The sequence below is a fragment of the Mauremys mutica genome, chromosome 1, assembly GCF_020497125.1.
Source record: "Mauremys mutica isolate MM-2020 ecotype Southern chromosome 1, ASM2049712v1, whole genome shotgun sequence".
NCBI classification, from domain to species: domain Eukaryota; kingdom Metazoa; phylum Chordata; order Testudines; family Geoemydidae; genus Mauremys; species Mauremys mutica.
This window is the reverse complement of record NC_059072.1, coordinates 327,554,609-327,581,063: the sequence shown is the minus strand read 5'-3', so window position 1 is coordinate 327,581,063 and position 26,455 is coordinate 327,554,609. Positions and strand designations below refer to the sequence as shown.

General features: G+C 43.7%; 1 protein-coding gene across 2 annotated transcripts; it reads left to right on the top strand.

The window, feature by feature from the left end:
* Positions 1-1,052: 1,052 nt before the first annotated feature.
* ACAT1 (acetyl-CoA acetyltransferase 1) lies at positions 1,053-24,786 on the top strand. Of its 2 annotated transcripts, none has more exons than XM_045018410.1 (12): positions 1,053-1,157; positions 4,966-5,013; positions 6,340-6,457; positions 7,170-7,265; positions 7,550-7,650; positions 10,607-10,750; positions 13,479-13,629; positions 14,606-14,701; positions 18,837-18,950; positions 19,404-19,468; positions 22,027-22,184; positions 24,270-24,786. In XM_045018410.1, the coding sequence occupies exons 1-12, from the start codon at positions 1,068-1,070 to the stop codon at positions 24,388-24,390; spliced, it is 1,302 nt and encodes a 433-aa protein (XP_044874345.1). In that variant the 5' UTR covers positions 1,053-1,067; the 3' UTR covers positions 24,391-24,786. The 2 variants fall into 2 exon arrangements, with proteins under 2 accessions (XP_044874345.1, XP_044874353.1); XM_045018418.1 differs by lacking the exon at positions 1,053-1,157 and adding an exon at positions 1,829-1,936.
* Positions 24,787-26,455: the final 1,669 nt, after the last annotated feature.

The following is a 26,455-nucleotide window of genomic DNA, read 5'->3' as shown; positions in this document are numbered from 1 at the left end:
GTGGCTAAGTGCAGCCCTGCCTTTACAGATGCCTGTGCTGCTGGCTTCTGCAGGGCTGTGCCTATGGCACTGTGTCTTTCTCTAGCGTAGGCATGTTGTGTGTGGGGCAAACAGGTGCTGAGAGGAGCAGCGAGGAGCAGGGCCGCCCAGAGGATTCCGGGGTCTTCGGCGGCGGGGGGCCCTTCTGTTCCAGGACCCGCCGCCGAAGTGCCCCGAAGACCCACGGCGGGAGCCCCCCGCCGCCGAATTACCGCCGAAGCGGGACCCGCCGCCAAAGTGCAGCCCGGTCTTCGGCGGTAATTCGGCGGCGGGGGAGGGTCCCCGCCGCGGGTCTTCGAGGCACTTTGGCGGCGGGTCCTGGAACGGAAGGGGCCCCCGCCGCCGAAGACCGGGCTGCGCTTCGGCGGCGGGTCCCGCTTCCCCCCCGGCCCCAGCCCCAGCCTCTTACCCCCGGGTCCCTCCTCAGCCGGAGTCTCAGCGCCTTGCCGGAACAGCCGCAGCGTGTGGGGGGCGGGGCCTGAGCCCTGTCCCGGAGCTCGCAGCCCCGCCCCCTCACCATACGGTTCGGAGCGGGGCGGGGCTCAGGGGCTCCGCTGGAGACACGGCGCTTGATGCGCTGAGGCTCCAGGAGAGGGGCGGAGGCGGGAGCCTCTGCTGTTCTCTTGGGGGCCCCTGCGGAGCCCGGGGCAAATTGCCCCCTTTGCCCCCCCCTCTGGGCGGCCCTGGCGACGAGGGAAGGATTTGGACACAATGTGTGTTTTTCGAGAATAGGGGTGACAGGCTGGCTGCTGCATTACTATGAGTGTTAATTAGGAGTGGCAGGCATCCAGTTTTTTTTATCAGAACACGTGTGGGGGGGATAGCTCAGTGAGGCTAAGGCAGGTTTCCTTCCGGCCCTGGCTCTGTGCAGCTCCTGGAAGCACCCAGCATGTCCCTCCTTGAGTGCCAGCTCTGCAGCTCCCATTGGCTGGAACTGTGGCCAATGGGAGCTGCGGTCACAGGGCGGCTGGTGCAGGTACCATGCATGGTGCAGAGCTGCCTGCCATGCCTCTGGCTAGAGGCTGGACATGCCAGCCACTTTTGGGAGTAGCGAGGAGCTAGGGCAGGCAGGGAGTCTGCCTTGGCCCTGCTGCACCATCAACTGGGAGTCACCTGAGGTAAGCACAGCCTGGCTGGAGCCTGCACTACACCCCCCCTGCAAACCCTCCTGTACCCAAACTCCCTCCCCGAGCCTGCATCCCAAGCCCCTGCTCCCTCCCGCATCCAAACTCCATCTGGGAGCCTGCACCCCCACGCCTCTGCTATAGCCCTGAGCCTGCTCTTCTATTTCAAGCCCCTGGGCCCAGGTTGGAACCGCCTCCTGCACCCCAAATCCCTCATCCCCAGCTCTGCCCCGGAGCCCTCACCCCTTTCCCCCTCCCCGGTCCAAGCCCGGGGGGGCGGGGCGGGGAGAGAGAGTAAGCAGTGGAGGGAGGGGGGCTGGAGTCCTGGGCAAGGCTGGGCTGTTCGGGTTTGTTCAGTGCGGGAGGGGGAAGCAGAGCGCGGAGCCTGGGGGGAGGGGCAGGGTGACCAGACAGCAAATGTGAAAGTTTGGGGCAGGGGGTAATAGGAGCCTGTATAAGAAAAACCCCAAACCAGGACTGTCCCTATAAACTCGGGATGTCAGGTCACCCTCCCCCCTGGCTGGGTCCCGCCCCGCTCCTGGCGGCAGCCCCCACCGCTCACAAGTCCCGCCTTCCCCTCCAACGGCATCAGCCCCTTCCTGCCACCAGCCAATGGGGGAGCGCGGGGGTCGGAGCAGCGGCTCCCGTTGGCTGCGGGCGGGGGCGGTGGCCGCGCTGAAGGTGAGGCGCGGGCCCGGGGCTCGCCAGGCACTCGGGCGGGGATGGCGGCGGCGGCGGCGCTGGGCGGCCGGGAGGTCGCGAGGCTGTTGCAGGTGAGCGAGCAGCGGTCGGGGGGAAGCACGAAGCCCCCCCCCCCGCCGCGGAAATGGGGCCTGTCACCCCCCCCCCGGCCGGTGAGAGACCCGCCGCCCCGCCGGCTGCCCGGGGCCCCGAATCCACCCCGGCCTGATCGAGCTCGCCGGGCTGGGTGAGGGCCGGGCGGGCTGGGCTCCGGCGTGGGGCGCCTCCCGGGCGCTGGGGGGCTCGGCCCGGGGTGACCCGCCCAAGGGCAGGCGGAGGCGGCCGTGGCCCGAAGCCCAGTCAGGCGCCTTAACCCCCAAGGCCATCCTCGTGCTGCGGGGCGGGGGCGCCAATCCGCTCCCCCCCGACATGCCGGCGCCGCGGCCCGCTCCCCAAGCCCGCTAGCTGCGGCGGGGGGGGGCGTGGCTGCGCGGAGAGGCGGCTGCCCTAGAGAGGGCAAGGCGGGGGGTGGGGCTGCCACGCCAGCGCAGCGTCTGCTCATTGGGTCGAGGGAGTTGGGGGCCTAAAGCGTCGGAGGCAAAAGTCTGAAGGCTCAACAGCGGGGCCGGATTAACCTTTTGTGGGCCTGGTGCGAAACCTATTTGTGGGGACATGGGCGGGGCAGAGCCCGCAGAACAAGGAGCTGGCTGGGGGGGTGATGGGGCAGGGCTTGGCAGGGACAGCCCCGCTCTACCCAGCCCAGCACAAGGGCACTGTTTACAAACCAGTAGCTGCCAGACACACACTGCCCGGCCGGCCTGCCTGGCCCTGTGCTGCCATCGTGCTTCTTCCCCTCGGGGGCAGGCCCACGCTGCACTGCTGCCCAGCACCCCTCTGACCCCCTATGACCAGTGCCACACTGCCCAGGGACCCCCACAAACACCTATGCCCAGTGCACTCCCCCAGACCACTATGCCCAACACACCCTCACCTGCCAGCACCCTCTGACAGACCACTATGCCCAGCACCCCTCCCTGATCCTCTCACTGCCCAGTGCCCCCTACCTAAACACCCTTCACAGCCCTCCCACAACTGCACAGTGCCCTGCACCTCCCTGCCCAGAGCCTGCCAAGTGCTCCCCACAGCCCCCCCACCACAACTGCACAGTGCCCTTTACAGACTCCCCCCACTTCCCAGTGGCCCAACACACACAGAGCTTCCCCACTGCACAACCTCCAACATACACAGGACTCCCCACACTGCCTAGCATCCCAAAACACACAAACCTTCCCCACTGCCCAGCGTCCCCCCAGGACTTTCTAGAGACCTACTCGCCTACGCCCTGACCCCTGGCTACAGTAGCTGGCCCTGATGGGAGGTGACTGTGTCTGCCAGGCAGAGCCAGCTGCGCAGCCAGGGTTGGTGTTGGGGCAGGATAACTTTGGCCCCTTGGAGTGGTGTAATCAGCCAGGCCGGAGCAGGAGCAGGGCCTGCCCGGGCCAGGATCCCTCAGGACCCACATGCCTGGCAAAGTGTTGTGAGCCTCTGCCTTGGAAAAGGGGATGAGGCAGGTGAAGAAGCATCCAGACATTTGTGGTTTATGCAAGGGTCAGGTATGTCCACAGAACCAAAGTTGAGATCTTATCAACTGCCAAGGCTAAAAAAAAATCTGTTGTCTGTACATATAGGTACGCAGCACAGGCAATGCTAGCTGCAATCAGCTATGTTTACTGGGTTTTTGCTTATTTGTACAATTGACTGAATAACGTGAACTGTAGATAGTCTAAGATAAAAGGCTGTTACCCTTGTTAGTTGTCAGGTCATTCTAAGAATAAACTACTCTCTGGGATGTTCAAATAAAACCTTAAAGGGATGCAGTCAACTTGAAAGTTTACCCATTTGTCAGAAAATTTCACACCTAAAATTGTTACAGATAATTGCCCATGTTGAATATAACTGAAAGACTAGAGGACATGTTTTCTTTTTGTTCACTTAATGTTGTTAAATGCATAAAATTATATAGGCAGTTTCCTTTTTCTTGCTTGTGAATTTGTTTTTCCTGCTGTGAAGCTAACATTTAAAAAATCATCCTAACTGGCATGGGGACTCAAGGTGGGTATAGTACCTGAAAGTACTTTTATAATCTAGTAATTTTAAGAAAAGTTAAATTTATGGTGTTCCTTCAAAGTCCTCAAGTGACTATTAATTTTAATTCACTTACCTGAATATATTCTTTCAGTAAAATGATAGTGGTCAGTAATATAGCTGTACACTGTCTAATGAAATAGTTGAACTTTTTAAATTATTTTAAACTGCTGCCCAAGGACAGGCAGAAGCAGCTGTGGATAATGATATCTTAAGATAATGTATCTTTTTCAAATTTTTTTTAATTTTTTTAAAAAATGTAATGAATTTTCACTCCACTGTGAGTATACCTAGTAATAGGATGAAGTTAAGAGCCTGTGAATTGGTTTGCTATACAGATTTGTTCTTTGGTTGTCATCTTTTGATGCTGAATTCTGTGTTCACAACCCATATTACAAATCACAAATGCCAGTGCAATTGAGCTCTAGAAATTTGCTATCTTTGTAATGCTAAATTTAGTGATAGCAGTGAAAGGATTAAAGGAGCAATGGGGTTGAGTAATCAAAACTTGTAATGTAGCAGCATTCCCTACCTGTTCATTGTATGTGATGTTGATGAGAAATGCTGGAGCTCCTATATCTGAGAAGTAGCTGTTACATGATTAAAACTGACAGAACTTTTTTAATCCATACTTTCCACAAATTGCATTTAAAAAAAGATACTTAATTTCTCAGGAAAGATTTAATCACAGATAATGTAGTGAGATCTCAGCTCTCATATTTGAGACATTATTTTCTAAAAGAAAATATACTACAGAATGTCTACTGTGTTTGTCAAATAAATGAACAAAGTCCATTTTGTGATGTATTATTTTTTTTTTCCCCAATGTTTCTTAACTTGAAAAATGTAATAATTCTTGGTGTTTCCCAGTCACTTGTAAGAAATGCCCAATTTTCACAGTATATCTGTTACTGAGCTGAAACATCAGGTCACCAAAATTTGCAAAGTAAAATTCTGAAAATTTTCTTGTTTTCAGGTTTTGAAATACACAAACCGGGGTTATGCATCACAGCGCACTTTAAATGTAAGTATTAAGTAGCATATGGCCACAAGCTTTAGTTATGATAAACCATTGCTACTAGCCTGCTTTTAGAGTCTGATCTTTAAAAATTTGAGGATTGCAACGCACTTTCAATGTAGAGAATGTGTAACTTGGGCAAAGTCACACAGCTTGTCATTGGCAAAGCTGGAAATAGAACCTAGGTCTACTGATTCCCAGTGTCCTGCTCTGTAACCACTGGATTGCAATGACTTCTACGTGCGAGAGATTACTTTACAAAAGCATTGAAACTCTTCCTTTCCCTACCGTCTTGTGATCTGACCACAATTATATGTGATAAGCTTGAATAAAAATACTTGTTACCTGTCTCTCACCTAGTATCATAAGTGTTCAGATTTTTCTAAGATCTGTCTGTATCAAAATGTCAGATAACTTTAAAGTGGTCAGTGCTGCAGAGGGGTTGGGAAGGCAGGGAGGGCATCATGCTTCTGTTAAACTTACAGTGAGCTGGTCAATGCTCTCTCTCTCATTTTGAAAATTTCATTCTGCACTGACCTGGTCTGTAATTGAGGGCAGCTGAAAGTGTCTGCTTCTTGAGTTTGTTAATCCTATTACTGGTTACTTGTGGAGTGGGAGGAGAGTAAATCAAGTGACACAAGGTATTCCATCCAAAATCCTGCCCACCTCAGTGAATAAAGAACCAAGGGCCTGACACTGCATGGTGCTGAGTGTCTTTGACTCCTGCTGAAACATGGGGGTTGAAAGTGCTCATCAGCACCACCGAGGCAGCATTCAGGAAGAGGCCCCAAGTGGGGGACCCAGACTTTAGTCCCTCCAGTGTCAGCACATCATACTGCCATCAGATTGATGGGCTAGCTTAGCAGCAGATATGTTGTGAGGGGGGCTGAGTAAAAATAGGGGTAAAAGCACTACAAATCATCATCATACTTAAAATAACCCCATATTATGTTGTAATTTGAAATAGTCCGATGCAGTGAGCTCCTAGGTAAGGAGTTGAAAGTCATACCTTGTTTCATTCAAAAGTTTATGGTTAGCCCCACAAGAAGATCTCTGATATAACATGACTTTGGCTAAATTATCATGACAGTCTTAATGTCTTGTTTCTTGGGCAGGTGTCTCAATTACTATAACATAATAATTATTAAAATGTTTGCACTGCAGTGCAAACCTAAAGTCCATGACCCGTTTGGCTCCCCTGTTGTGTTGTACAATTGTATACTGTACAAATATGAGTCATTGTTTAAAAGACAAGACAAAATAAAGTGTGAACAAGTTAAAATAAATTGTTTTCAAATACTGTAACTCTTACCGCATATTCTGTTCTACTAGGAAGTGGTCATAGCAAGTGCAGCACGGACTCCCATTGGATCTTTCCAGGGATCGCTTTCATCGTTGCGAGCCACTGAACTTGGCTCCATTGCAATTAAAAGAGCAATTGAAAGAGCAGGTATGTGTAAATATTTGTTCACAAAACAAAGTTACACATTGCCCCAGTGAACAGTAGCAATTTGTATCTTTTTTTGAAAAAAAATTATGTTAAAAAATAAGTGTGCATGTGGGTGGATGAAATTTTAATCTTATATCTTAAACTTTTATCAACTGATAGTATTTAAAAAATAAAAACAAAATCTAAGCATGAAATGTGTAAAGCACTTAATGCCTGATTTGATTTTGTTTCAGTGTTGCTTTTAAGAATAGATTAGAATGTTAATCAGTGGCGTATGTGAAATAAAATGTTAATCTGGTTCCTACTGGTTCCCATTTCCCAAAACCTATCCCCACATTAGACATTGATTTATAGTCTGCGTTACAGTTAGAGTGGATGCACTAAAGACATGGAAATGGAATTGCTTTAATGGGTTGAAACAGACTGCCCAGGAATTTGTTGAAGGCAGCATTCCTGATGCTTGTGCTGTTCTCCTTCTGTGGATGCCTAGAGGACTTTGGTCTCTAGAGCAGTCTTCAGCATTCTTTCATGAACCATAAGTGTGGAAACCCAGGAGGCTCTTGATGTAGGTCTGTGTGCTGTATTTTAGCCTCACTGGAGTAAAACCAGTGCATTTTATTGCCAGCGTTAGATTAAAAACTTTATCTAAAAGATAAAAATACTAGTGTATTGCTGCTCTCCCTTAAAAAAAGCCTCTTGGTTTATTTTATAGGTATTCCTGCAGAAGAAGTGAAGGAAGTGTATATGGGTAATGTCCTGCAGGCTGGACAAGGACAAGCTCCAGCAAGACAAGCACTACTGGGTGCAGGTATTAACATACTGTTTTTGTTTCTGTGATTAAAGATCTAGAGAATTTATACTACATAGAGCTGCTATAGAATTGTAGGTACAGATTATAACTATTCTACTTTAGATGAAAGTTAGCCCCATATGAAATATTAGAGATGGTGAAAGGCAGTTTTTTGTAATGAGGGGCAGTGCAACAAGATTAGCAGCTAATAGTTGTTAAATGCTAAAAAAGGATGATGTAATTAGATTATAAATAGAATAATGTGGTTGTCTTCATTTGATTGATATATTTACTTGTCTCAGGTTTACCAATCTCTACTCCTGCTACAACTATCAATAAAGTTTGTGCTTCTGGAATGAAGTCTGTCATGATGGCAGCACAGAATCTGATGTGTGGAAATCAGGTATGTGAATTTTAGTGCCTGTTAACTTCAACCATGATATCTGATTGCCAAAATGTGGAAATTCTGATCTCTGAGAAATATGAGACTGATGTGGAGGTTTCCTGCCCATTATAATATACTACACTTTGGTTTTGTGCTAGTACTGCTTAACTAGAATTAATATATTTTTTAAATGTTTGTTTTTGATAAACAAATTTGTTAACTGTATATTTAGAAATGTGTCTTGCATATATCGTAGGATACAGTTAATAGTGGAAGTAGTTGTGGCAGTATTATAAGTTTTTCCTTTTAAGGGGAAGAGAGGGTAGAGAAGCAAAATACCTAGATCTTAACCAGGTTGCTTTGATTCATGCCTCTTCTGTAGACATATCGCTAGTCAGAACTAGAGACTATTCCAGCATAGCCTTTTAATACTCAATATATGCTGACAAAGGAGTTTTTCCTGTTGTTGTAGGAACACCACCTCCCCAAACAAAGTTTAGCTTTGTTGTCTGAAACCCTCTTCTGTCAACATAACTGTGTCTTGGGGGTTTGTTAGTATGGCTACATCTGTGGGGGTGTGAGATAGAGATTATAGATAGATATCTATAGGAAACATCTGTACGTGCTCGTGCTCCACACTCTTCACTGCTCACACTCGCATCCTGCCCCGATACAAAGTGGCGGGACTTCCTGCCACCTCTTGAGGGTGAGAAGCCCCGGTGGGCTAGCTTATACTCTGCCCTGGTCCCAAGGCCCGCCGGGGATGTCAGTTGGTGACTCCTTCACGGGGCCGTGAGCACGGGCGTGTACTTGGCGCGGTTTACCCCTGTCCCCAACACTTGCCCCTTTTGCGGCATGAAGGAAACCCTGTCGCACATTTATTTAGAGTGCGCCAGGTTGCAGCCCCTGTTCCGGCTCCTCTTGGATCTCTTATTGCATTTTTGGTTGCACTTTTCCCCTCACCTGTTTATCTATGCACTCCCTATCCGTGGCCCCATAAAGTTGTGGGATCTCCTTATCAACCTCCTCTTGGCCCTGGCCAAACTAGCCATCTACAAAACCAGGGAGAGGAGGTTGGCTGACGGGATTTCCTGCGACTGTGGGGCCTATTTCCGCTCCTCCGTCCGTTCACGCATCCTGGCAGAGTTCCTCTGGGCGGTGTCCGCTGGCTCCCTTGACACCTTTGAGGAGCAGTGGGCGCTGGCCGGGGTTCTCTGCTCGCTATCCCCATCAGGTTCCCTTCGTTTAGCCCTATGACCTCACTCCCGATCCTGGTTTTTTTTCATTGGTTGTCCCACATAATTTGGTATCACAGACCTGTGGATCCTCCCCTTAGGCTGGGTGGGAGGTCCTTTAGCAGTGGGCAGGCTTTGCCCGCCCACTTCCTGGATACCAACAGGATCTCATCTATCTATAGATAGATAATAAAAATTTTTTAATTTTTTTTAAATTCCCAACTGACATAGGTATGCTGATGTAACCTTTTAATCTAGACCAGGCCTAGATTAGGAGGGAAAAAAAATCTTATCTGCCAATTATGGTACATCTTTGGAAAATCTACTTGCTGACACACTCAGTAGTTCTGATCCCATTACAGTAAATGACAAAACTCCCATTGACTTAAGTGGATGTGTGATTAGTGCCGTTTTTGAGCCTTTACTGGATTTATAGATTATTTTTTAAAAAAACTGGAAGGGCTGGAGACATAAAATTATATAGGATCAGAATAACAAAGCTTAAAAAAAAAGACTTTAAGAAATCATCTGTTCCCTTCTCTGGCTTCCTATTTCTGATTTCTAGTCATAACTGCCTTTGAGTTCTCTCTACTGCCCGTCTCATCAGGACTCTCAATTACTTTTATTGGATCCAGTGTATACCTAATATTGAACAAAGCATCATTTACTTTAAATCTTACCATTTAAAAAAGAAAAACCCTTCCTTTTCTTATCCTGTGACTGACTCCTTGTAAAGTATCCTTTATGAGGATGCAATATAAAAGTGTTTTACTGAACTTTTCTATAGACTACAGAAAAACATTAAACTTGCAATTTTTCTTATCCCTACCCACGTGTAATACACGGTATTGAAAATAGTTACATGTATTCTTCATGCTGAGAATCTAGAGACTTCATGTGTGAAGCTCCAGTGAATCGTCAACCATATCTTACAAAGGGTGATAAAACTTCAGGAACTACTTCTTGAAAACAATGTAGAAATATTAATAAATGCACATACTAATTAAATTGAATTTTGGGTTCAGTGGTAAAACCGTTTAAAGTCTCCTGTTTGTTGCTGGCTTATTAACAGACAACATGGTAAACTGTGTTATGAAGTTGGGTTGGATCTTTCCACACTGAGACGACACAACATTATATAGAGCAGCTAGTAATTCATGTGAACATATCTCTCTTCCTTGCTGGTATCTTAAATTCTGAAACAGCTGTTTGTCCTATAGATATAACATGTTGCTAATGGAGAACTGAAATGGAACAAATATGCCAAACTAAGACTTTTTAATAAGAAAATTCTACTTTAATCTTGGAGGCACTTACATTTCAACAGTTGAGTTGTAGGAGAAAGAAGATCGTAATTGATGTGAGGTGGCCAGAGCGCCAGTGCAGCGAATGAAAGATTAAAAAGAAATACTGGCTAAGAAATTTCAGATTTTTTTTTTTCCTCAGAAACTCTCCATGTTGTAACTATCCTGTAACTAATCTTCAAGACTTTTTGCTTCTCAGATCTTTTGAAATTACAGCTCAGACACAGAACATTGGTTATGTTCACTTCCTGTGCCAACACCAATTAACTATTTTCACTTTTTTTCCTGTTGTTTTAGTCAGACAAAAAAATAGAAGCAATTTTGTAAGAAACATCTGTAACGTGTTCTCCAATCTTCTGTTATGTGGGAAGAAATTTTATATAAAATGGCTTTTATTGTAATTAATTTTAACACATGCTTGTTTTGTTTGAGAAGGATGTGATGGTTGCTGGTGGGATGGAGAGCATGTCTAATGTTCCCTATACAATGAACAGAGGGGCAACACCTTATGGAGGAGTAAAGCTGGAAGATTTGATTGTGAAAGATGGCTTGACTGATGTTTACAACAAAATTCACATGGTAATTATTGCTGTTCAATACTGAAACATAGGCAAAAAAATGAAGTTGCCATATCATGAGCCTACTACCGAACTCAAGAGTTTTAGTGACTTTAAATGTTGGTTCTGGCATGCCCAGGAAATGAGGGACAGAACTGCTTCTGAGGAAAGGGTTCTTCCACTTTCATGATTCTTTCTTTAAGTGGCATGGAGAAGCTAGGCAGAAAATTAAGGAGCAGGCCAAGTGGTGGTTTTGTGTGGGTGTGTTTGAGGCCTTTCTGAAGAGTCCAGGACAGTGGTAGACAGTGACTCAAGACCTGGGTTTATGCTGTAGAATGCACAGTTGATTACTAATAGCTCACTATTCCTTCCTTCCCAGGAGGGACCAATAAAGCTGCTCAGCCTCCCTCAGGGCATCCACTTGTGTGGTCCAGCACAGTTTCCCTGGTGTGTGTGTGAATATAAATAAAAATGAAGTTCCTAGAGGAGAATGAGATTTGAGAGTATTGGTATGCTCTCTCATCTGATACCTCCTCATAATCAAAGGGGTAGCCGTGTTAGTCTGGATCTGTAAAAGCAGCAAAGAATCCTGTGGCACCTTATAGACTAACAGACGTTTTGGAGCATGAGCTTTCGTGGGTGAATACCCACTTCGTCAGATGCGTGCGCATGCATCCGACGAAGTGGGTATTCACCCACGAAAGCTCATGCTGCAAAACGTCTGTTAGTCTATAAGGTGCCACAGGATTCTTTGCTGCTCCTCATAATATTTGATTCTCCTGGTTCCATGTCAGCTAGCATCCTGACAATAGCTCACTGGTTTAAGATGAATCCAGTTGAAGTGAGGCTGGTGGGAATTATGAGGAATTAATGATTTGTTCTCCCCACTGAAGGAATTTTCCTACCCTTTGTCTTAGTTATTCACAGTCTTTATTGGATGAGTTGCTACTACTTCCTAAATAGTAGCAGTTGCACAAATAATCTTTTACAATCTTTGCCTAGCCTATAGATTAGAACATCTCTTCACTGATAGAGACTTCACCTTTGTTATCCATGCCTTGTTCTTCTCCAGGCTGGAGTAGTAATGTACTCTGCATAAGGTTACACAGTCTACTCCTGTTTGTTTTGAAACCCAATTATCTGAACTTCTGAATTATCTGAAACCCTTCCGTGTCCCCTAGCATGAGAGACATGCTGCAAAGGGCATATATGTCATGCTGGAGGACAAGGAAGAGATTCAGCTAATGCAGGGTTTTGGATAATTGAGCTGAGACTACTGGTTAGGACTGAAGAAGAGGAGGATAAAGATTCCCTGGCTGCAGGGGAGACCACTCTGCTGAATAGCTCCTCCCCAGTACAGAGAGCCCTCTGCAGGTCCTCTGCCATGGGAGCGAGCGAGTAGGGCCACGACAACAGAGCTGCAGAGGGCTTCCTGTGCTGACCCAGGGCCAGTGACATGCAATCCCTGCAGATGCAAAGTTATCGCAGTGTGGGAGAGGAGGCGTGGCTGTAGTCCTGATGGAGCAGAGCCTCCCCACCCAGCCAGGACTGCAGAGGAGGATGAGTCCCCATCACCCTCTAGTTGGCTCCGCACTTGTGTGAGGAATCGGAGGAATGCTACAATCAAGCTAATGCAGACTGATCTCTACACAATGTTTTATATGTCGAATTTGCTATAGAAACAGCATAAGTTTAACCAAATATGCATGCAGATTCTTAGGAAGTTAGCCTAGTGACCAAGGAGGACGGGTCTAGCTCCCTCTCATCTTCAGAATAACTTTCTCAGGTGGACTTAGTGTATCTCAGGGAATTGGTAATGGGATATATTACCCTTCATCTCTGTCACCAGTGTACATTTAGCCTGTGTTTGTAGTGAACTAGATTTGTAACGGTTGGTTCTATGGCTGTTCAGTAACCTGTGTGAAATGAGTTAGGCGGTTGCAGTCAAGTTAGAGGATAGTTGTGTATGCAATTAAAAAAAAAAAAAAAGAGAAATTATCTCACTGTTCAGTAACCTGTGCAAAAAGTTAGGTGGTCTCAGTTCAGTTGTTGGATGAAAAATTGGCACTACTTGCCAATTTGTCATTCTCTGCTGAGAATCCAAGGACTGAATAAGAACTGAGATTAAGTACCCTTTCAAGCCTAGAAGGCAGTCCCACCAGTATAGGAATGATGTGCATTGGTGAGAACTGTGTGGATGTACTGTTATGTGGCTAAACAGGGCTTCAGATTGTCGATCCAAGACATTTCAAAAGCATTAAATTCACACAGATTTTTTTTTAAATTAGAAAGGCCTCATTAGGAACATTGGAGAGACAAGGTGGGTGAGGCAATAGCCTTTATTGGAGCAACTTCTGTTGGTGAGAGAGACAAGCTTTTGAGCGATACAGCTTTTGCTGTGGCTCAAAAGCTTTTTTCTCTCACTAACAGAGAACTTGTTCCAATAAAAGATATTACTTCATCCACCTTGTCTGTGTAATATCCTGGAACTTGCATAGCCACAACTACACTGCATACATGATTACGAACATGGATTTCTGGCTTAAATTACATCTGTCCAGAAAATTGCCCACTAACTTCTGTTGTGAAGTTCAGATTCCTGTAGCAGTTGTCACAATAGAACCTTCTGGCAACTAACACTTAAAAATTCACTTCAAAAGTTCTGTCATGCCCATTAAAAAAAATTGGAGTTAATCTTTCCATCTACATTTCTGGTTCATGTTCTCAGAATGGTCTTTGTTTTCCCCCAGGGAAATTGTGCTGAAAATACTGCTAAGAAGCTTACTATTTCACGAGAGGAGCAAGACACTTATGCTATAAATTCTTATACTAAAAGCAGGACAGCCTGGGAATCAGGAGAACTGACAAAGGAAGTTGTTCCTGTCACTATTTCACAAAAAGGTATTATGGAAATACATTCTAAAATACATTTTTAATGTTAAAAGATGTTAAATTGTGCACTGATGAATACTAACGTTGCAGCTGGAATGTGCAAATTTTGGGAATTTTTTTTAAATTTCTGTAAAAAAAATAAATCTTAGCTGGCTTTCTGGCAAACACAGTTGGTGAATGTTTATGGTCATTTTTTTCCTATTTGTTTTTACTGAGGTACTTGAGTTATCCATCCTTCTCTTGTAACTTGCATGAGTGTTACAACATAGAATAAGTGCTAGCTAATGTGGCTTGTAATTCATTTCCATTTGTTTCTTACTATTTTAATACCCCTAATTGATCTGTGATTTGATTTTTTTTTTTCCCCCCCTCTTCTCTCCACCAGCCTGGGAGGATGAATTGCTAAAGGTCTTGTCTTAACAATAAACCTGTTGTGGATCAATGGGTTAAAGGAGCAAGCTTGTCAATTTTTGTTTCTCTTCAGAGCTAAATTAAGTCACATTTTATAGAAATAATATGTCAGGATGTCTAAAAATGGAATGTAGCATAGAATAAAGGATTGCAGAATACATAGGTCAGTGGTCCCCCAATTTTTCAGGATTGTGCCTCCCATTACCTCTGTCGGGCTGGGAGCAGGGTGTGTGTGTGTGTGTGAACACGGACAGGGGTAAGGGAGCAGAGGCTGAGGGCGGGTCTAGTGCCGGGGCTGGGAATGGAGCCACAGCTGAGGGCAGGGCCAGAGCAGAGATGGGGTGGATACTGCTCCCTCCCTGCCCCTTGTGGAGGCTGGGTTGGACCCACCATGTCCCCCTAGGTGGGCGTGCCCCACAGTTTGGGGAGTTCTGTTTTAGGGTTTACATTTTGGATAAATCATAATAAAAATAACCTAGTAAAATGTCACGTGCATCAGTGTGCAGCTTTTTATGCTGAAGTGCCAAAACCGGATTGAGTTCATTTTGATTTGGCATCTTTGGCATTGTTTCAGGGAAACCAGATATAGAAGTGAAAGAAGATGAAGAATATAAGCGTGTTGATTTCAGTAAAGTTCCAAAGCTGAAGACTGTTTTTCAAAAAGAAAATGGTAAGTACTCTATATGGAGAAATTGGTGTGGTGGTGTTTTTAAACAGAGCAAATTTTATATGAAATATTTGAAGTCTCTCCACGCTAAGCCAAGTAGTGAAGAAAAGTTTCCAATTGAAATTACTAGGACATATATAGTTATTTTATTAAACACAGTCTTCATGCTGATTCCCAATATGTTACTGATGTGTCACAGGAGAGGAAGAGATGTATCAAATTTTAAATTAAAGAGTTCCACAGCTCTAGTTGCAGTCAAAGGTGAACTGCTTTACTTGAAACAGGGACTCTGGTGTTTGTCTTTTTTGACTGAGTTCCTCCAAAGTATGTTAGCCGGAGGACTGTGCTTATCTTCTATTGAACACAGTAGGCTGCTCTTGTTCAGGGCTTTACTTTGAGAGCTATATATTCTTATGGTACTTAATTTCAAAAAATAAAATCTCAAAACTCTTTCTTTCAAATTGGACTGCTTCGATAGGTGGGTGAATAACATTCTTTCCACTCAGCCCCAATGTCCGTGTATTTGAAAACAGCTTAACTGGGTCAAGGTGAAGACAACGGAAAGCATAGGAATACAGCAGGCACCACTTACAGCAGCACCCTTTGTGGCCTGGAGAATTGTTCTTATAACTGGACAATGTACAGCAGTGTTTCCTGGAGAAATGCAGGCTGTTTTACATACTTCATTTTGCTGTGACATTTGGAAGATCTGGTTTAGTGACAGGCTTTAATGATTTTCACTTGAAACAGGTGGTGATTGTGGGGGAATCAAACAGCAAAGTTGGTCTAGAATTGCAGTTTCCCAAATGTTCTTGTAAGTGGAATGCTAACACTGAAAAGTAGATGTCAAGGTGAGTGTCTTTCCTGGAGAAGTGGTACATGAGTGTGGGAGCTGTATCTGTTTTATTGTCGCACAGATCTAGCGGGGATCAATTTATCGCATCTAGTCGACCCCCGAGCGCTCTCCCATTGACTCCTGGGCGAACATTATTGCTTTGTGTGCTGATCCAGTGCATTTTTCGTTCTCTTCAGGCTTTAATTATAAGTTGAACTTGTTTAACTAAAAGGTTGCTTCTTCGAGTGGCTCTGCATATTCCCACTTACGGGTACTATGCTGCCTTGTGGTACCTAGCAGCAGAACCACCTAGCAGGGTCAGCTAGAGCACTCTTGTGCTCTCTGCCCCTCCTGTCCAGTGTCACTGATGTTCTGAGAGTGAGACTTGTCTAGGGCCTGGAGCGCCCCAGGTCCGTCTGACCGTATGTCTGGATGGAGGTAAACATCTCCAGTCTCTTTGGAGTTGGAGCCCTTTTTATTGTTAGGATAGTTAGTGTTAGCGATTATTTTTTCCCCTGTCAATTCTGGGTCATGGCAGAATCAAAAGTGGAGAAGGCTGGGATTCAAAAGATGCATTTCCTGCCTGGCAGCAGGCCACTCACCTCCTGAGTGTTTGATTTTCTGGACCTTTACTCCCAGAGCCCACAAGGATAGGGAGAATCATTTGAAGCTCTTCCTTCTCAAAGAAGCTCTTGAAGCTAGATCCTCTGGATCCGATCAGTACCCTTATTGAAGGTCTAAGGGAGCTGCTGAAAACTCCAGGAGCCAAGATAGCTCAAAGTGACTGCAGGGTTCCAAGAGGCTGCAACTCCTGTCAGAGCCAGGTCTAATTCCTGCCGCTCCCTCAGTCAAGCCCTTGAGGCTACATGAATCCAAACCAAGGGCCACATGGTCATATCCAACTGGCCCGGTTTCAGAAGACATGTTGAGAGAGAGTTTGTCAACACTCTCACTGGTGCAGTACCTCCTGCCTTGCAGTTATCCAATCCTGACAGAACCCTTGTGGCCATGAGACCAGGGTCAGTTCCCACTTCGGCTTTCAGATCCAGAAGATGCAGGGGCGGCTCCAGGCACCAGCGCAGCAAGCGCATGCTTGGGGTGGCCTGCCGGTCGCTGTGAGAGCGGCAGTCAGGCTGCCTTTGGCGGCATGCCTACGAGAGGTTCGGCAGATCACCTGCAGGTGTGCCGCCAAAGGCAGCCTGCCTGCCGTGCTTGGTGCAGCAAAAAACATAGACCCATCCTTGAGAAGGTGGATTTGAGTGGTGTGTCAGAACTGGGGCTGTTGGAGCCTTTGGTTCTAACTGTTGCAGCACCAAAGAAAGTGAGACCTAGGGACAAGTTCTTACCTAAGGTAGTATCTGAATTTCACATCAATCAGACAATTAATTTGTTGTCCACCTCTTCTCTCTTTCCCCCCCCCCCCCACCTCCCCCAAAGATAAAAAAAAAAAAGAATTCTAATAAGGGGGAATCTGTTCTCCAGACTATGGATGCTAGAAGAGTCCTCACTTGTTGTTTAGGTAGAGCTAAACGTTTTAATAAATGGTCTAGATTGTGTTTTATGCTTAAAAACTACATTGGTTGTACAGTTTCTTCCCAGACACTCTTGGTGGATTAAACGGTGTATTGATGAATGTTAAATACCAACAAAATCTCCTGTACCTGCTTTGATTCTACCACATTCCACTAGGGCGGTAGCTACTTTCTTCACTTGTCTTAGGCAGCTGCCAGTTTGCTGAAATTTGCAGAGCTGCAATCTGGACTTGAGCGCACATCTTCGCTAAGCACTGTACTTTGGACTTGGCCTGTAAGGCAGATGCTGGATTTGGTAAAGCACTGCTTCAGCCCTTATTCAGTTAGGCCTCTGTTCCCATTTCCAGGTTAATTTTCAGCACTGCTTATCAGTCTGTCCCATAAGTGGGAATATGCAGAGTCACTTATAGAAGAAGTGAAAGCTACTTACTTGTAACCAGAGTTGTTAGAGATTGCTCCGCATGTTCACACTACCCATCTGCCTTCCCCTTTTCGTCAGAGTCCTTGTTCTATGTCTCTGGCTCTGATGTGGTGGGGGCACTCTTCCTCTTTATATAGCCTCTCCCTCAGAACATTGGTGATGCTGAGGGAAGGGGAGGGGTACACAACAGTGCTGTAGCTGACACTGCTAAAGAAGGCTCTACCACAGTGCAGCACAGTACCCATAAATTGGGAATATGCAGAGCCTTCTGGAAGAACTCCGGCTATAAGTAACTAACCTTCATTTTCAAATCTGTTTTAATCTGATGGAAAAACCTTGTATTGGGACACTTAAATTGATTTAAATCTGGCTTAAATCAATGTAGTTATAGGCTTGATCTACATATACAGTTTACAACAGTGTAACTTCTTCTTCCAGTGGGAGCATGTGCTCTTTCACACATGTCTGTCTCCAGTCGATGGATCTCTGAAGCTAAATCAGTTTAGTTGCCCCACTTTTTTGCAGCCTTATATTGACTGGCGTTAACTTGATTATTGGTAATGTGGAAGCCATTACCTTGCCTAAGTAACAGGGCCGGTTCCAGGCACCAGGAAGGATGCAGGTGCTTAAGACGGTCAATAGAAAGGGGCGGCACTCCGTCCGGGTCCGCGGCGGCAATTCGGCAGCGGGTCCTTCAGTGCTTCGCTTCCTCTTCAGCGGCAGCTCAATCGCTCTGCTCAATCAGGCTTTTCTTTTCCTTTTTTTTTTTTTTCTTCGCCGCTTGGGGTGGCAAAAAAGCTGGAGCCGGCCCTGCGAAGTAAGATGCATCAATTTAAGCCAGGTTTAAATCGATTTAAGTGTCCACACAGGTTTTTGCACCAGTTTAACTAAATTTAATTTAAAAGCTCACCTTGAGGCTATGTTTACATTATACTACAAGCTAGGGGTGTGATCCCCCAGCTCACGTACCCGTACTTGAGGTAACCCAATGAGAGCTAGCACTTGTATAAGTAGTAGTGTAGCTTCGGTAGCGCTGGCAGTGTTGGCATGGTTTAGCTATGCCAGTACAAACACTCCTGCAACCTGTGAGTATGTACTCCGCACAGCTAAACCTGCACTACTAATACTGATGCTAGTTCTCATCAAGCAATCATGAGAATTTGTATGCGAGCTGGGAAATCACACTCCTAGCTTGTAGTGTAGAAGTAGCCTTAGTTAAGCCAGTGTCCCATACTTGTATAGACAAGAGCTCAGATTCAGGACCTCTCTGTCAGATAAATGCCTTGGAAAGACATACCTGAGCTATTGCATTTTCTTTCCTCTGTTTAAATACTGTTCTGCTTTTTTCAGGAACAGTAACTGCTGCCAATGCCAGCACACTGAATGATGGAGCAGCTGCTTTGGTTGTGATGACTGCAGAGGCAGCCAAGAGACTTAATGTTACGCCACTTGCAAGAATAGTAGGTAGGAATTTTTCCAAATGCCTCTCTCAAGTACTATACTGGAAAATACTCTTATGATTTGCCATGTGACTTAGAATCTTGCTTAACCAGTCGTGTTTTTTTTTTCTTTGGAGGAGCATGGGATAGGTTCATTGGCTAGGAAGGTGCAGCTATAACGTAACTTGAACTGTTCTTTTAAATTCCAAGAGCCAAACATGCTTGGACTCCTGATCATAGCCAGCCTTTCTTAAATGCGATTATATCTAACACATTTTAAAAGTAAAATCTGAAACTATTACCATACTGTTTGCTTACAAGCACACAGTTTACAACCTGTTTTCAGGAGACATTTTATTTAAATGAATAGAAAAATTGATTGGTGGAGGAGGGGAGTATTGGACTTGTATCCTATATAGGTGAATATTTCCTTTGTGAAAAGTGATAAAGGATTTCAATAATATTTATGGTCTTACAGCTTTTGCAGATGCTGCTGTTGATCCTATTGACTTCCCAATTGCACCTGCGTATGCTGTTCCCAAGGTAGGAACAAAACTGATCATTGCTGAAAATAAAAAAAAAATTGTAAGCTTGCCTAAATTGCTCCAGTGGTACAACATGGATTTTCCTCTGATTGGAATACAGACAATACGTGCATCACAGGCTTATTTATAAAGTACTTTGGAACCTTGTAGATAAAGTAGTATTTATATTATGATTGGTTAGCCACAAGAATAACTCACGCAAAGTGCACGTGCAGTTTTCTGTTTTAGTTGGGTCCTTTTTTATTAAAGGAACACAGTCCCCTTGAAATCTAGTCGGCTTAAAGAAAAAAGTTGAAAATAGTTACAGGTACTTCCTTGCCCCTCAATACCTCTGCCAGTTTTTTGTGGTTAAGTCACCACTGTTGCTGTCTGAAAAATCCTCACAAACAGGAACACAACATAAATAGGCTATCAAGTCAAATACCCAAAGTAAACAAATTAGAAAACAGAAAAAAAAATTCTTATGTAGTCCTTCTAGTAACTTCAGGTGTTAAAGTAACAAGTGAAAAATCTTTTAGACAGAAGCGTGATGGGATCTGAGTCAGTGTCTCATCAAGGAACTAGTTAAATGATGCTGTTCATTGTATTAAATAAAGGCTCTCTCTGTGGGTATGACAAATGTAGGTAAAACAAAGCTGACAACTTTCCAGGTTCTTGTGTATTGGCACTTGCTATGCAGACTCCTTTAGTGCCAGACTGTGGGGTTGTTAATGTTGCCTGAGTTGAAGTTAAGGCAGACATGTTAATCTCTGTGCTTGAGAGAGAATCCAGCTGGGTGGTTAATATTAAATTATTCTAAGCGTGTCAAAGCAATTATCAATAACTAAGGCCTTGCCTACACTGGAAGGATTTTTTTAATACAACCCGAGGTATGAATTTAAACTGATATAGCTATACTAGTATAACCTCCTTCCTCCCCGCCATGTGGGCACTCTTGTTTTGATCTAAATAGAAAAAAGTCTTATCAAAATAAGTGTGTCTACATGATGGGGTATGGGGCTGGTATACTGTCATAATTGGTAAAATGTTCCTTTGTAGACTGGTGGCGAAACGTGTATTTGGCAGCCTCAGATTAACCAAAATCTGTGGAAAATATTTAATTGTCACATTTGTCAAATGTGCTGGTAACTTTACAGAAGACTTTGGTTTTGTTTGAGCTGATATATGGCTTTGGTCAGTAGAAAAGGTTATATCCATACAAACGTGGCTGTTTCCTAAAATGTAACCCACTTCATTGAATTACATTGATGGAATTATTGATGTGTTAAAACCAATTTAGCTTGCAAGGTATAAATATTAAAATGGAGGATTGATTCCTCAGGTGTTGACATCAATGCTAATAACTAGACTGGGGTGTCAAACTCATTCTGTAGGAAAGGCCAAATTTATTTTTTTAATTATGGTGCTTGGGCTGGGGCATAAATTTACATCTGTATAATCCCCTCAATCCACAGATCTCCCACTGATGTGGTGGTGGTGAATGCATAAAAATTAAAAATGTTACATAAAAATTCAGTTGCATTCTGCATCACTTGAGAGAATATTCTCACTCTTAGGACCTACCACTGTTTCTCTTCTTGTCCCACTCTCTACTGCTTCCCTGGCTTTGGTCTTATCTGTACTTAAAAGTTTTGCAACCCTCCCTAGTTTAGATAGTTATACTAGTAGAACAGTGTGTATACTAGTATAGCTTATTCTGATTCAATAACTCAAAGAAGCTATACTGGTATTTTACCTTTATACCATACCAGTATAACTGGCAGCAAAAAAAATCACCCTCCTAACCAGTAGTGACAATGGTAAAACTTTTAAGTGGTTTGTCTTGCTTCCTTCCCGCCCCCCCCCCCCCCCCCTTTCTATTTTCTTCTTTGCATCAACTCACAGTTTCCATCCACGGGCTTCACTTCCACTCCATTTTCAGCTGATAAATAGTTACTGACATGTGAAGCATCATCACTCTATTGAGGCTAATGGAAAAGGGGGAGTGAATTTCCAGAGCTGTTGTTTCCAGCTGTCTGCAAATGGGGAAGATATGTGTCAGTTACACTGTGCTTACATTTGGAAGGTTATTTGTAAGCATGAGGGCAAAGAAGAAAGGTTAGATTCTGCAGAATCTGAACATGCTACACAACCCACATAAATACATCAAGTAGGCCTTGTGTTTGACATCTTCAAACTAGAGGCTGTGAAAGTTTCTCCTCTCTCTCTCTCTCTCTCTGCTGGGCTTTCCTTGAGCTCATTTCAGTTGTGACTTAAAGCCAGATCTAGAGCCATCTTAGCCCTGTTTTTACAGGGGCAACTGCTGAAATGTGCAGTCTTCTGTACAATCCTTTCTTTGCAGGAAATAGTCTTAACACCACTTTTGAATAATGTGTATCCCAGCTGGGAAAGTGGTGAAAAGCCTTGTGACAAGGGGAAGCTTCTGATCCAGGCCAAGTGCTTCACTGGGTAACTTTCAACTAGTTATAGGAAGTGTAACATTGAATTAAAAACAAAACAGGACCACCATGAAGTGCTTTTGGCTACATAACTTTCACAACAATATTTTATTTCTAGGTTCTTAGTGATGCAGGATTGAAAAAGGAAGACATTGCGATGTGGGAAATCAATGAAGCATTCAGTGTTGTAGTCTTAGCCAATATTAAAATGCTGGGTATTGATCCACAGAAGGTGAACATACATGGAGGTGCTGTGTCTTTGGGACATCCAATAGGGTAGGTGAAGTACTCCATTGTGTGGGGTTTTTTTTGTTTGTTTGCACTTTAGGGTAGGTCTTATCCTTGGACAGTTTCTGTTAAACACATCACTGCATTTGAGTGTGCTTGGGCTATGGGGTGTGGTGTAGTTTTTTTTTTTTAAATACTTCCATTTTGTCTTTAGTTTTCCAAGCCGGGGCAAAGGCTTTTGCTAACTGTCCCAGGGAGCCAGTAAGTAGGAGGAAGAATGAGCAAGAATTGATGGTGGCAATTTGGTAGCAAGTTCATTGTAATTTTATCCAAGGCTTAACTTTTAGGGCTCTGTGAATTGGGCTTGGATGGAGGTTCACCTTTCTCAGTATTTAGCTCTTCTATGCAGTGGCTGAGCAAGATTGGGAACCTTTTCTTGGATGAAGAATTTTCCTTGTGTCCCAGGAAATTTATTTATTCAGTTCATTTATTTGCTCCCATCACCGTTGTCTTGGTGCATGTATCATTTTTTTTCTCACAAATTTTCAAATTATTTAACATGTTAACCAGGAAACAGACATTACTCCTATTGGAATCAACTGCAACAGTAAACCCACTAATTAATGTTTGTGCAGTGCTTTCAATATCGACTGTACTAGTATTAAGTATTTGTTATGCTGACTAAGCCCTCCTGCAAAAAGCTTAAGTTAAATGGAGGACCCTCAGGGCATAGTGTAAAGACCAACAGGACTCTGGATCTGTCCCACCAACAGGCAATTAAACTCCAGGTCTAGGGCCCTCTACTGAAAATATCCTCACATTTGATCTCCGCTGTTGTGTAAGGTGGATCTAGAACATCTACTGAACACCTAGTATTGCAGTTAGAAGCCAGCGCAGTCATTGAAGCACTGATGTAATGTGCTTTCTTCAGTTTAACCCCCTCCCACTCTATTCTCTCCCCCCCCCCCTCCAAATTGCCACATTATGAAGCAGTTGTAGTTTCTGAATGGTATATGTCTTTCCCAGTAATCTGCTTTGAAGGTGGTAACTGGCATTGTGCACATCTACTGAAGAAAAATAGCCCCAATCATCTAGCTAAATACAGATTGGAAAAACCATCGGGGATTCCAGGAGCAAATGGTGATCCAGCAGTGCTCCTTGAGTTGCATGCTTTGTTGGCAAAGATGTTAGGATCACTCCTCGAATCAGAAGGGCTAACATCTTCCTTGTCACATTCTGTTGGTGTCCTCTGACCAAATCAGCATCACCATAGTCTTCTCTGGATAGGTTATTTTCAAAAGTCCCTCTCTCTGTAAGTATGTAGGGCCCTGATCCTGTAAACCTTTATGCATTGAACTAAATGAGCTGACTTTTGTGCCAAAATGCAGCTGGCCCGCTTCAGTGAAGATGCTATCTACACTACTGGGAGGAGTTCTCCTGTTGGTGTAGATACTCCACCTCCCTGGGAGGCGGTAGTTAGGTTGATGGTAGAATTCTCCCATTGACTTAGCACTGCCTACTGGGGGGGAAAGAGGTCAGTTTAACTGCGTTGATCAGGGGGTGTGGATTTTTCATATTCCAAGTGACTTAATTAAGCTGACTTAATTTCCTAGCGTAGACCAGATGTCTGTGTTTGACAGTTCTGGGCCTTAATCACAGCAAAAGCAGCACCTCATTGTACATCCTCAAACTTGTAGTTGAAGAAATTGATGCACAAAACCCACTTGAACCAACAGCTGCTCTCAAAATTCTTTCTTCCTCTGGTGGTGGCAGCATGGAGGAGACTTATGTGCAACCTGCTGTCTTTTTGAGAGAGCTGTGCTTTGCAATGCAGCCCAGTTAATTCAGTTCCAGCAGGGAACAGGAAGTGTGCTATTTTAAAGAGCTGTGTTTAGGATTCTACAAGGTCTCTTCCCTCATTTACATAAATACCTTCATCTCCTCAATGAAAGACAAAGTGGAAAAACTGGTGGAAAGTTGTTTTTATTACTCTTGGGTATGGGTATTTGATATTTAATCTGACGATGCAATGCTACAGCAGCACTGCCATTTGAATCTGTTGATTGTTTTAGCTTGATTTTATACAAGTTGCTCTGACTTCCTTTAAACTAAACTGTTTTCTCTTCTATACAGAATGTCTGGAGCGAGAATTGTTGCTCACATGGCCCATGTGCTGAAGCAAGGACAGTATGGTCTTGCAGGAATTTGTAATGGAGGAGGTGGTGCTTCTGCGATTCTGATCCAAAAGCTGTAGGCTGGCTGGCTGTTGAAAATACCAAGCTTTAAAATTATATGAGCAAAATAATCCTGAGTGGTGGTGGCAGTTACATTATTTATGGATTTGCAGATAACACCTACTTAACTGTTGGTTTTCTATAGTATTTCTCTAAAACCTTGATCAGTCATGCTCACATCTGTTTTTTTACTTTAAACTAATTTAGTGCAAGTTTTTTATATAGTGTGAACTAAAACTTATCAAATTATGGTAAACTGCAAATTGTCACTAGACAAAGACTGTATGCTTACTTGGGATGTAGCTGTTCTGTGGATGATTCACAAAGATACCCCTGTAAGTAATTATTTGAATGAAAATTGTTTTCTTTAGTGGGTAATGAACTGATATTAAATCATTCATAGCTCTTAAAATGGACACACAGCTTAAGTGCTCAATTTTTTATTTAAGCCTGTAATATCTAGTTGAATTTTTTTCCATGAAAATCACCTGGCAGTTACTTACCTGAATCTTGCTGTTGGAACATATCTTTACAACAGGAGCATGTCTAACTACAATGCTGGAGGAGTCTTTAAACCAGCTTTTTCCACAGCACTTTGTTTGGCATTGTTAAAATGAGTAACTGACATCATAGAACACAAGTTTGTCAACTACAGCTGAAAATATTTAAAATACTTAACCTTAAATTATCTGTGCATAATTTTTGGCATTTCTCAGAGGGCCTTTTTAGTTTAGCCAGAGATAAGTGTTCACATGCAGAGTTAACTAGTATAACTATATCCCTTTAAGTTCACACCCTACTTTATACAATTACAGGTTCCTGTGAGACAAGCCCGTCAATCTGTGGTATCCAAAAAAGACTGGCTGACAATTGCTCGTGTTCAAAAACTGTTGTCACCTTTGTGCTAGTTCAGGAGCAGTTTTAAAAAAATTTGGCCTTCTGGCCTGAATCTGTGCTACAGTTTTAGGGAAAATTTTGAGCTGAACAGATATCGACATACATATTTAGATCTTTCTACATTTTTAAGTTTGCATTTTCACTGAAGAATAGGTGGATGCAATTCTTGGGCAGCTTTGAGGGGGTAAGAAGCAAAGAAATGACCAATCCTCCTCTAGTTTTCCTAGTACTAGCAGTAATGTAAACTTTTAGTTCTTGAAGCAAGTGTTTTAGCTGATTTCCTAAAGTCTTTTTTTTTTTGTGTGTGCTTTAACTTCAGTGGTGGTCTTCACATGTGAAAATTTGCAAATCACTAGCAGATAATCTACCAAATTGGCAACAGCACCAATTAATGTTTAACCTGAATGAATAATTTTGGTATTTAGATATTCTTAAAATTCTTTGCTCCCAGAGCTAATACCAAACAGGTCTTTTAAAAAGATTTCTAAAATCACAGTCAACATGTGTACTACACAAGTCCAATGCACTGCAAATAGTAGGAGCCTGCTGCTTTTTTTTTTTGTTTGTTTAAATATATAAAGGCCATGTATGTATGTTACACTACCAGTCTCCACTCCTTGACTTCTAGGAAATGAACATCTATAAGAAAATATTTGGTCTTTTGATTCAGAAGTTAATTCAATTTTGGCAGTATCCTAGTCTTGTCAAGAAACAGTCTCTGGCAATAACCACTCAAAGGTGAGGCAGATAACTGGTTCTCATATGCAAGGTACTTGACTAAAACATCAGTTTTGTGTCTGTGGAAATTATGACATTGATCTAAGCACCTATGAAACTTAAAATCAGAAGTAACTTCAACCCTCAGCTACACAGCAACATTTCACTCTGTCATGACTATGCTACCTTCCTTACAGCAGCTTTAAATTGATTAGTTTCACAAGTCTTGCAATCTAACTTTTTTTTGGGAGGGGGAGTGAAATCAGCTACAAATTCTAATTCGAGTGGGCATTTGCTAGATAAGCCCTCTGAGCCTTTAGAGACTGACTAACAAATAATTTCAGAAGTTGACTCTATAAGAATATCAAGTTGCAAGTGTTATGTCTTTGAATATTGTTCTTTATCGATAGGTCATGTCCACCCCAGAAAAGCCTATACTACTGATAAGAGTAAAGTAAGACTGCTTACTAC

What these genes read in the sequence shown, in the direction of transcription:
- ACAT1 (XM_045018410.1), top strand. Translation starts at nt 1,068, where the DNA reads ATGCCAGCCACTTTTGGGAGTAGCGAGGAGCTAGGGCAGGCAGGGAGT. An exon ending in ACAAGCACTACTGGGTGCAG is followed by an intron (nt 7,266 to 7,549) that starts GTATTAACATAC and finishes TACTTGTCTCAG; the next exon opens with GTTTACCAATCTCTACTCCT. An exon ending in TGTCACTATTTCACAAAAAG is followed by an intron (nt 13,630 to 14,605) that starts GTATTATGGAAA and finishes GCATTGTTTCAG; the next exon opens with GGAAACCAGATATAGAAGTG.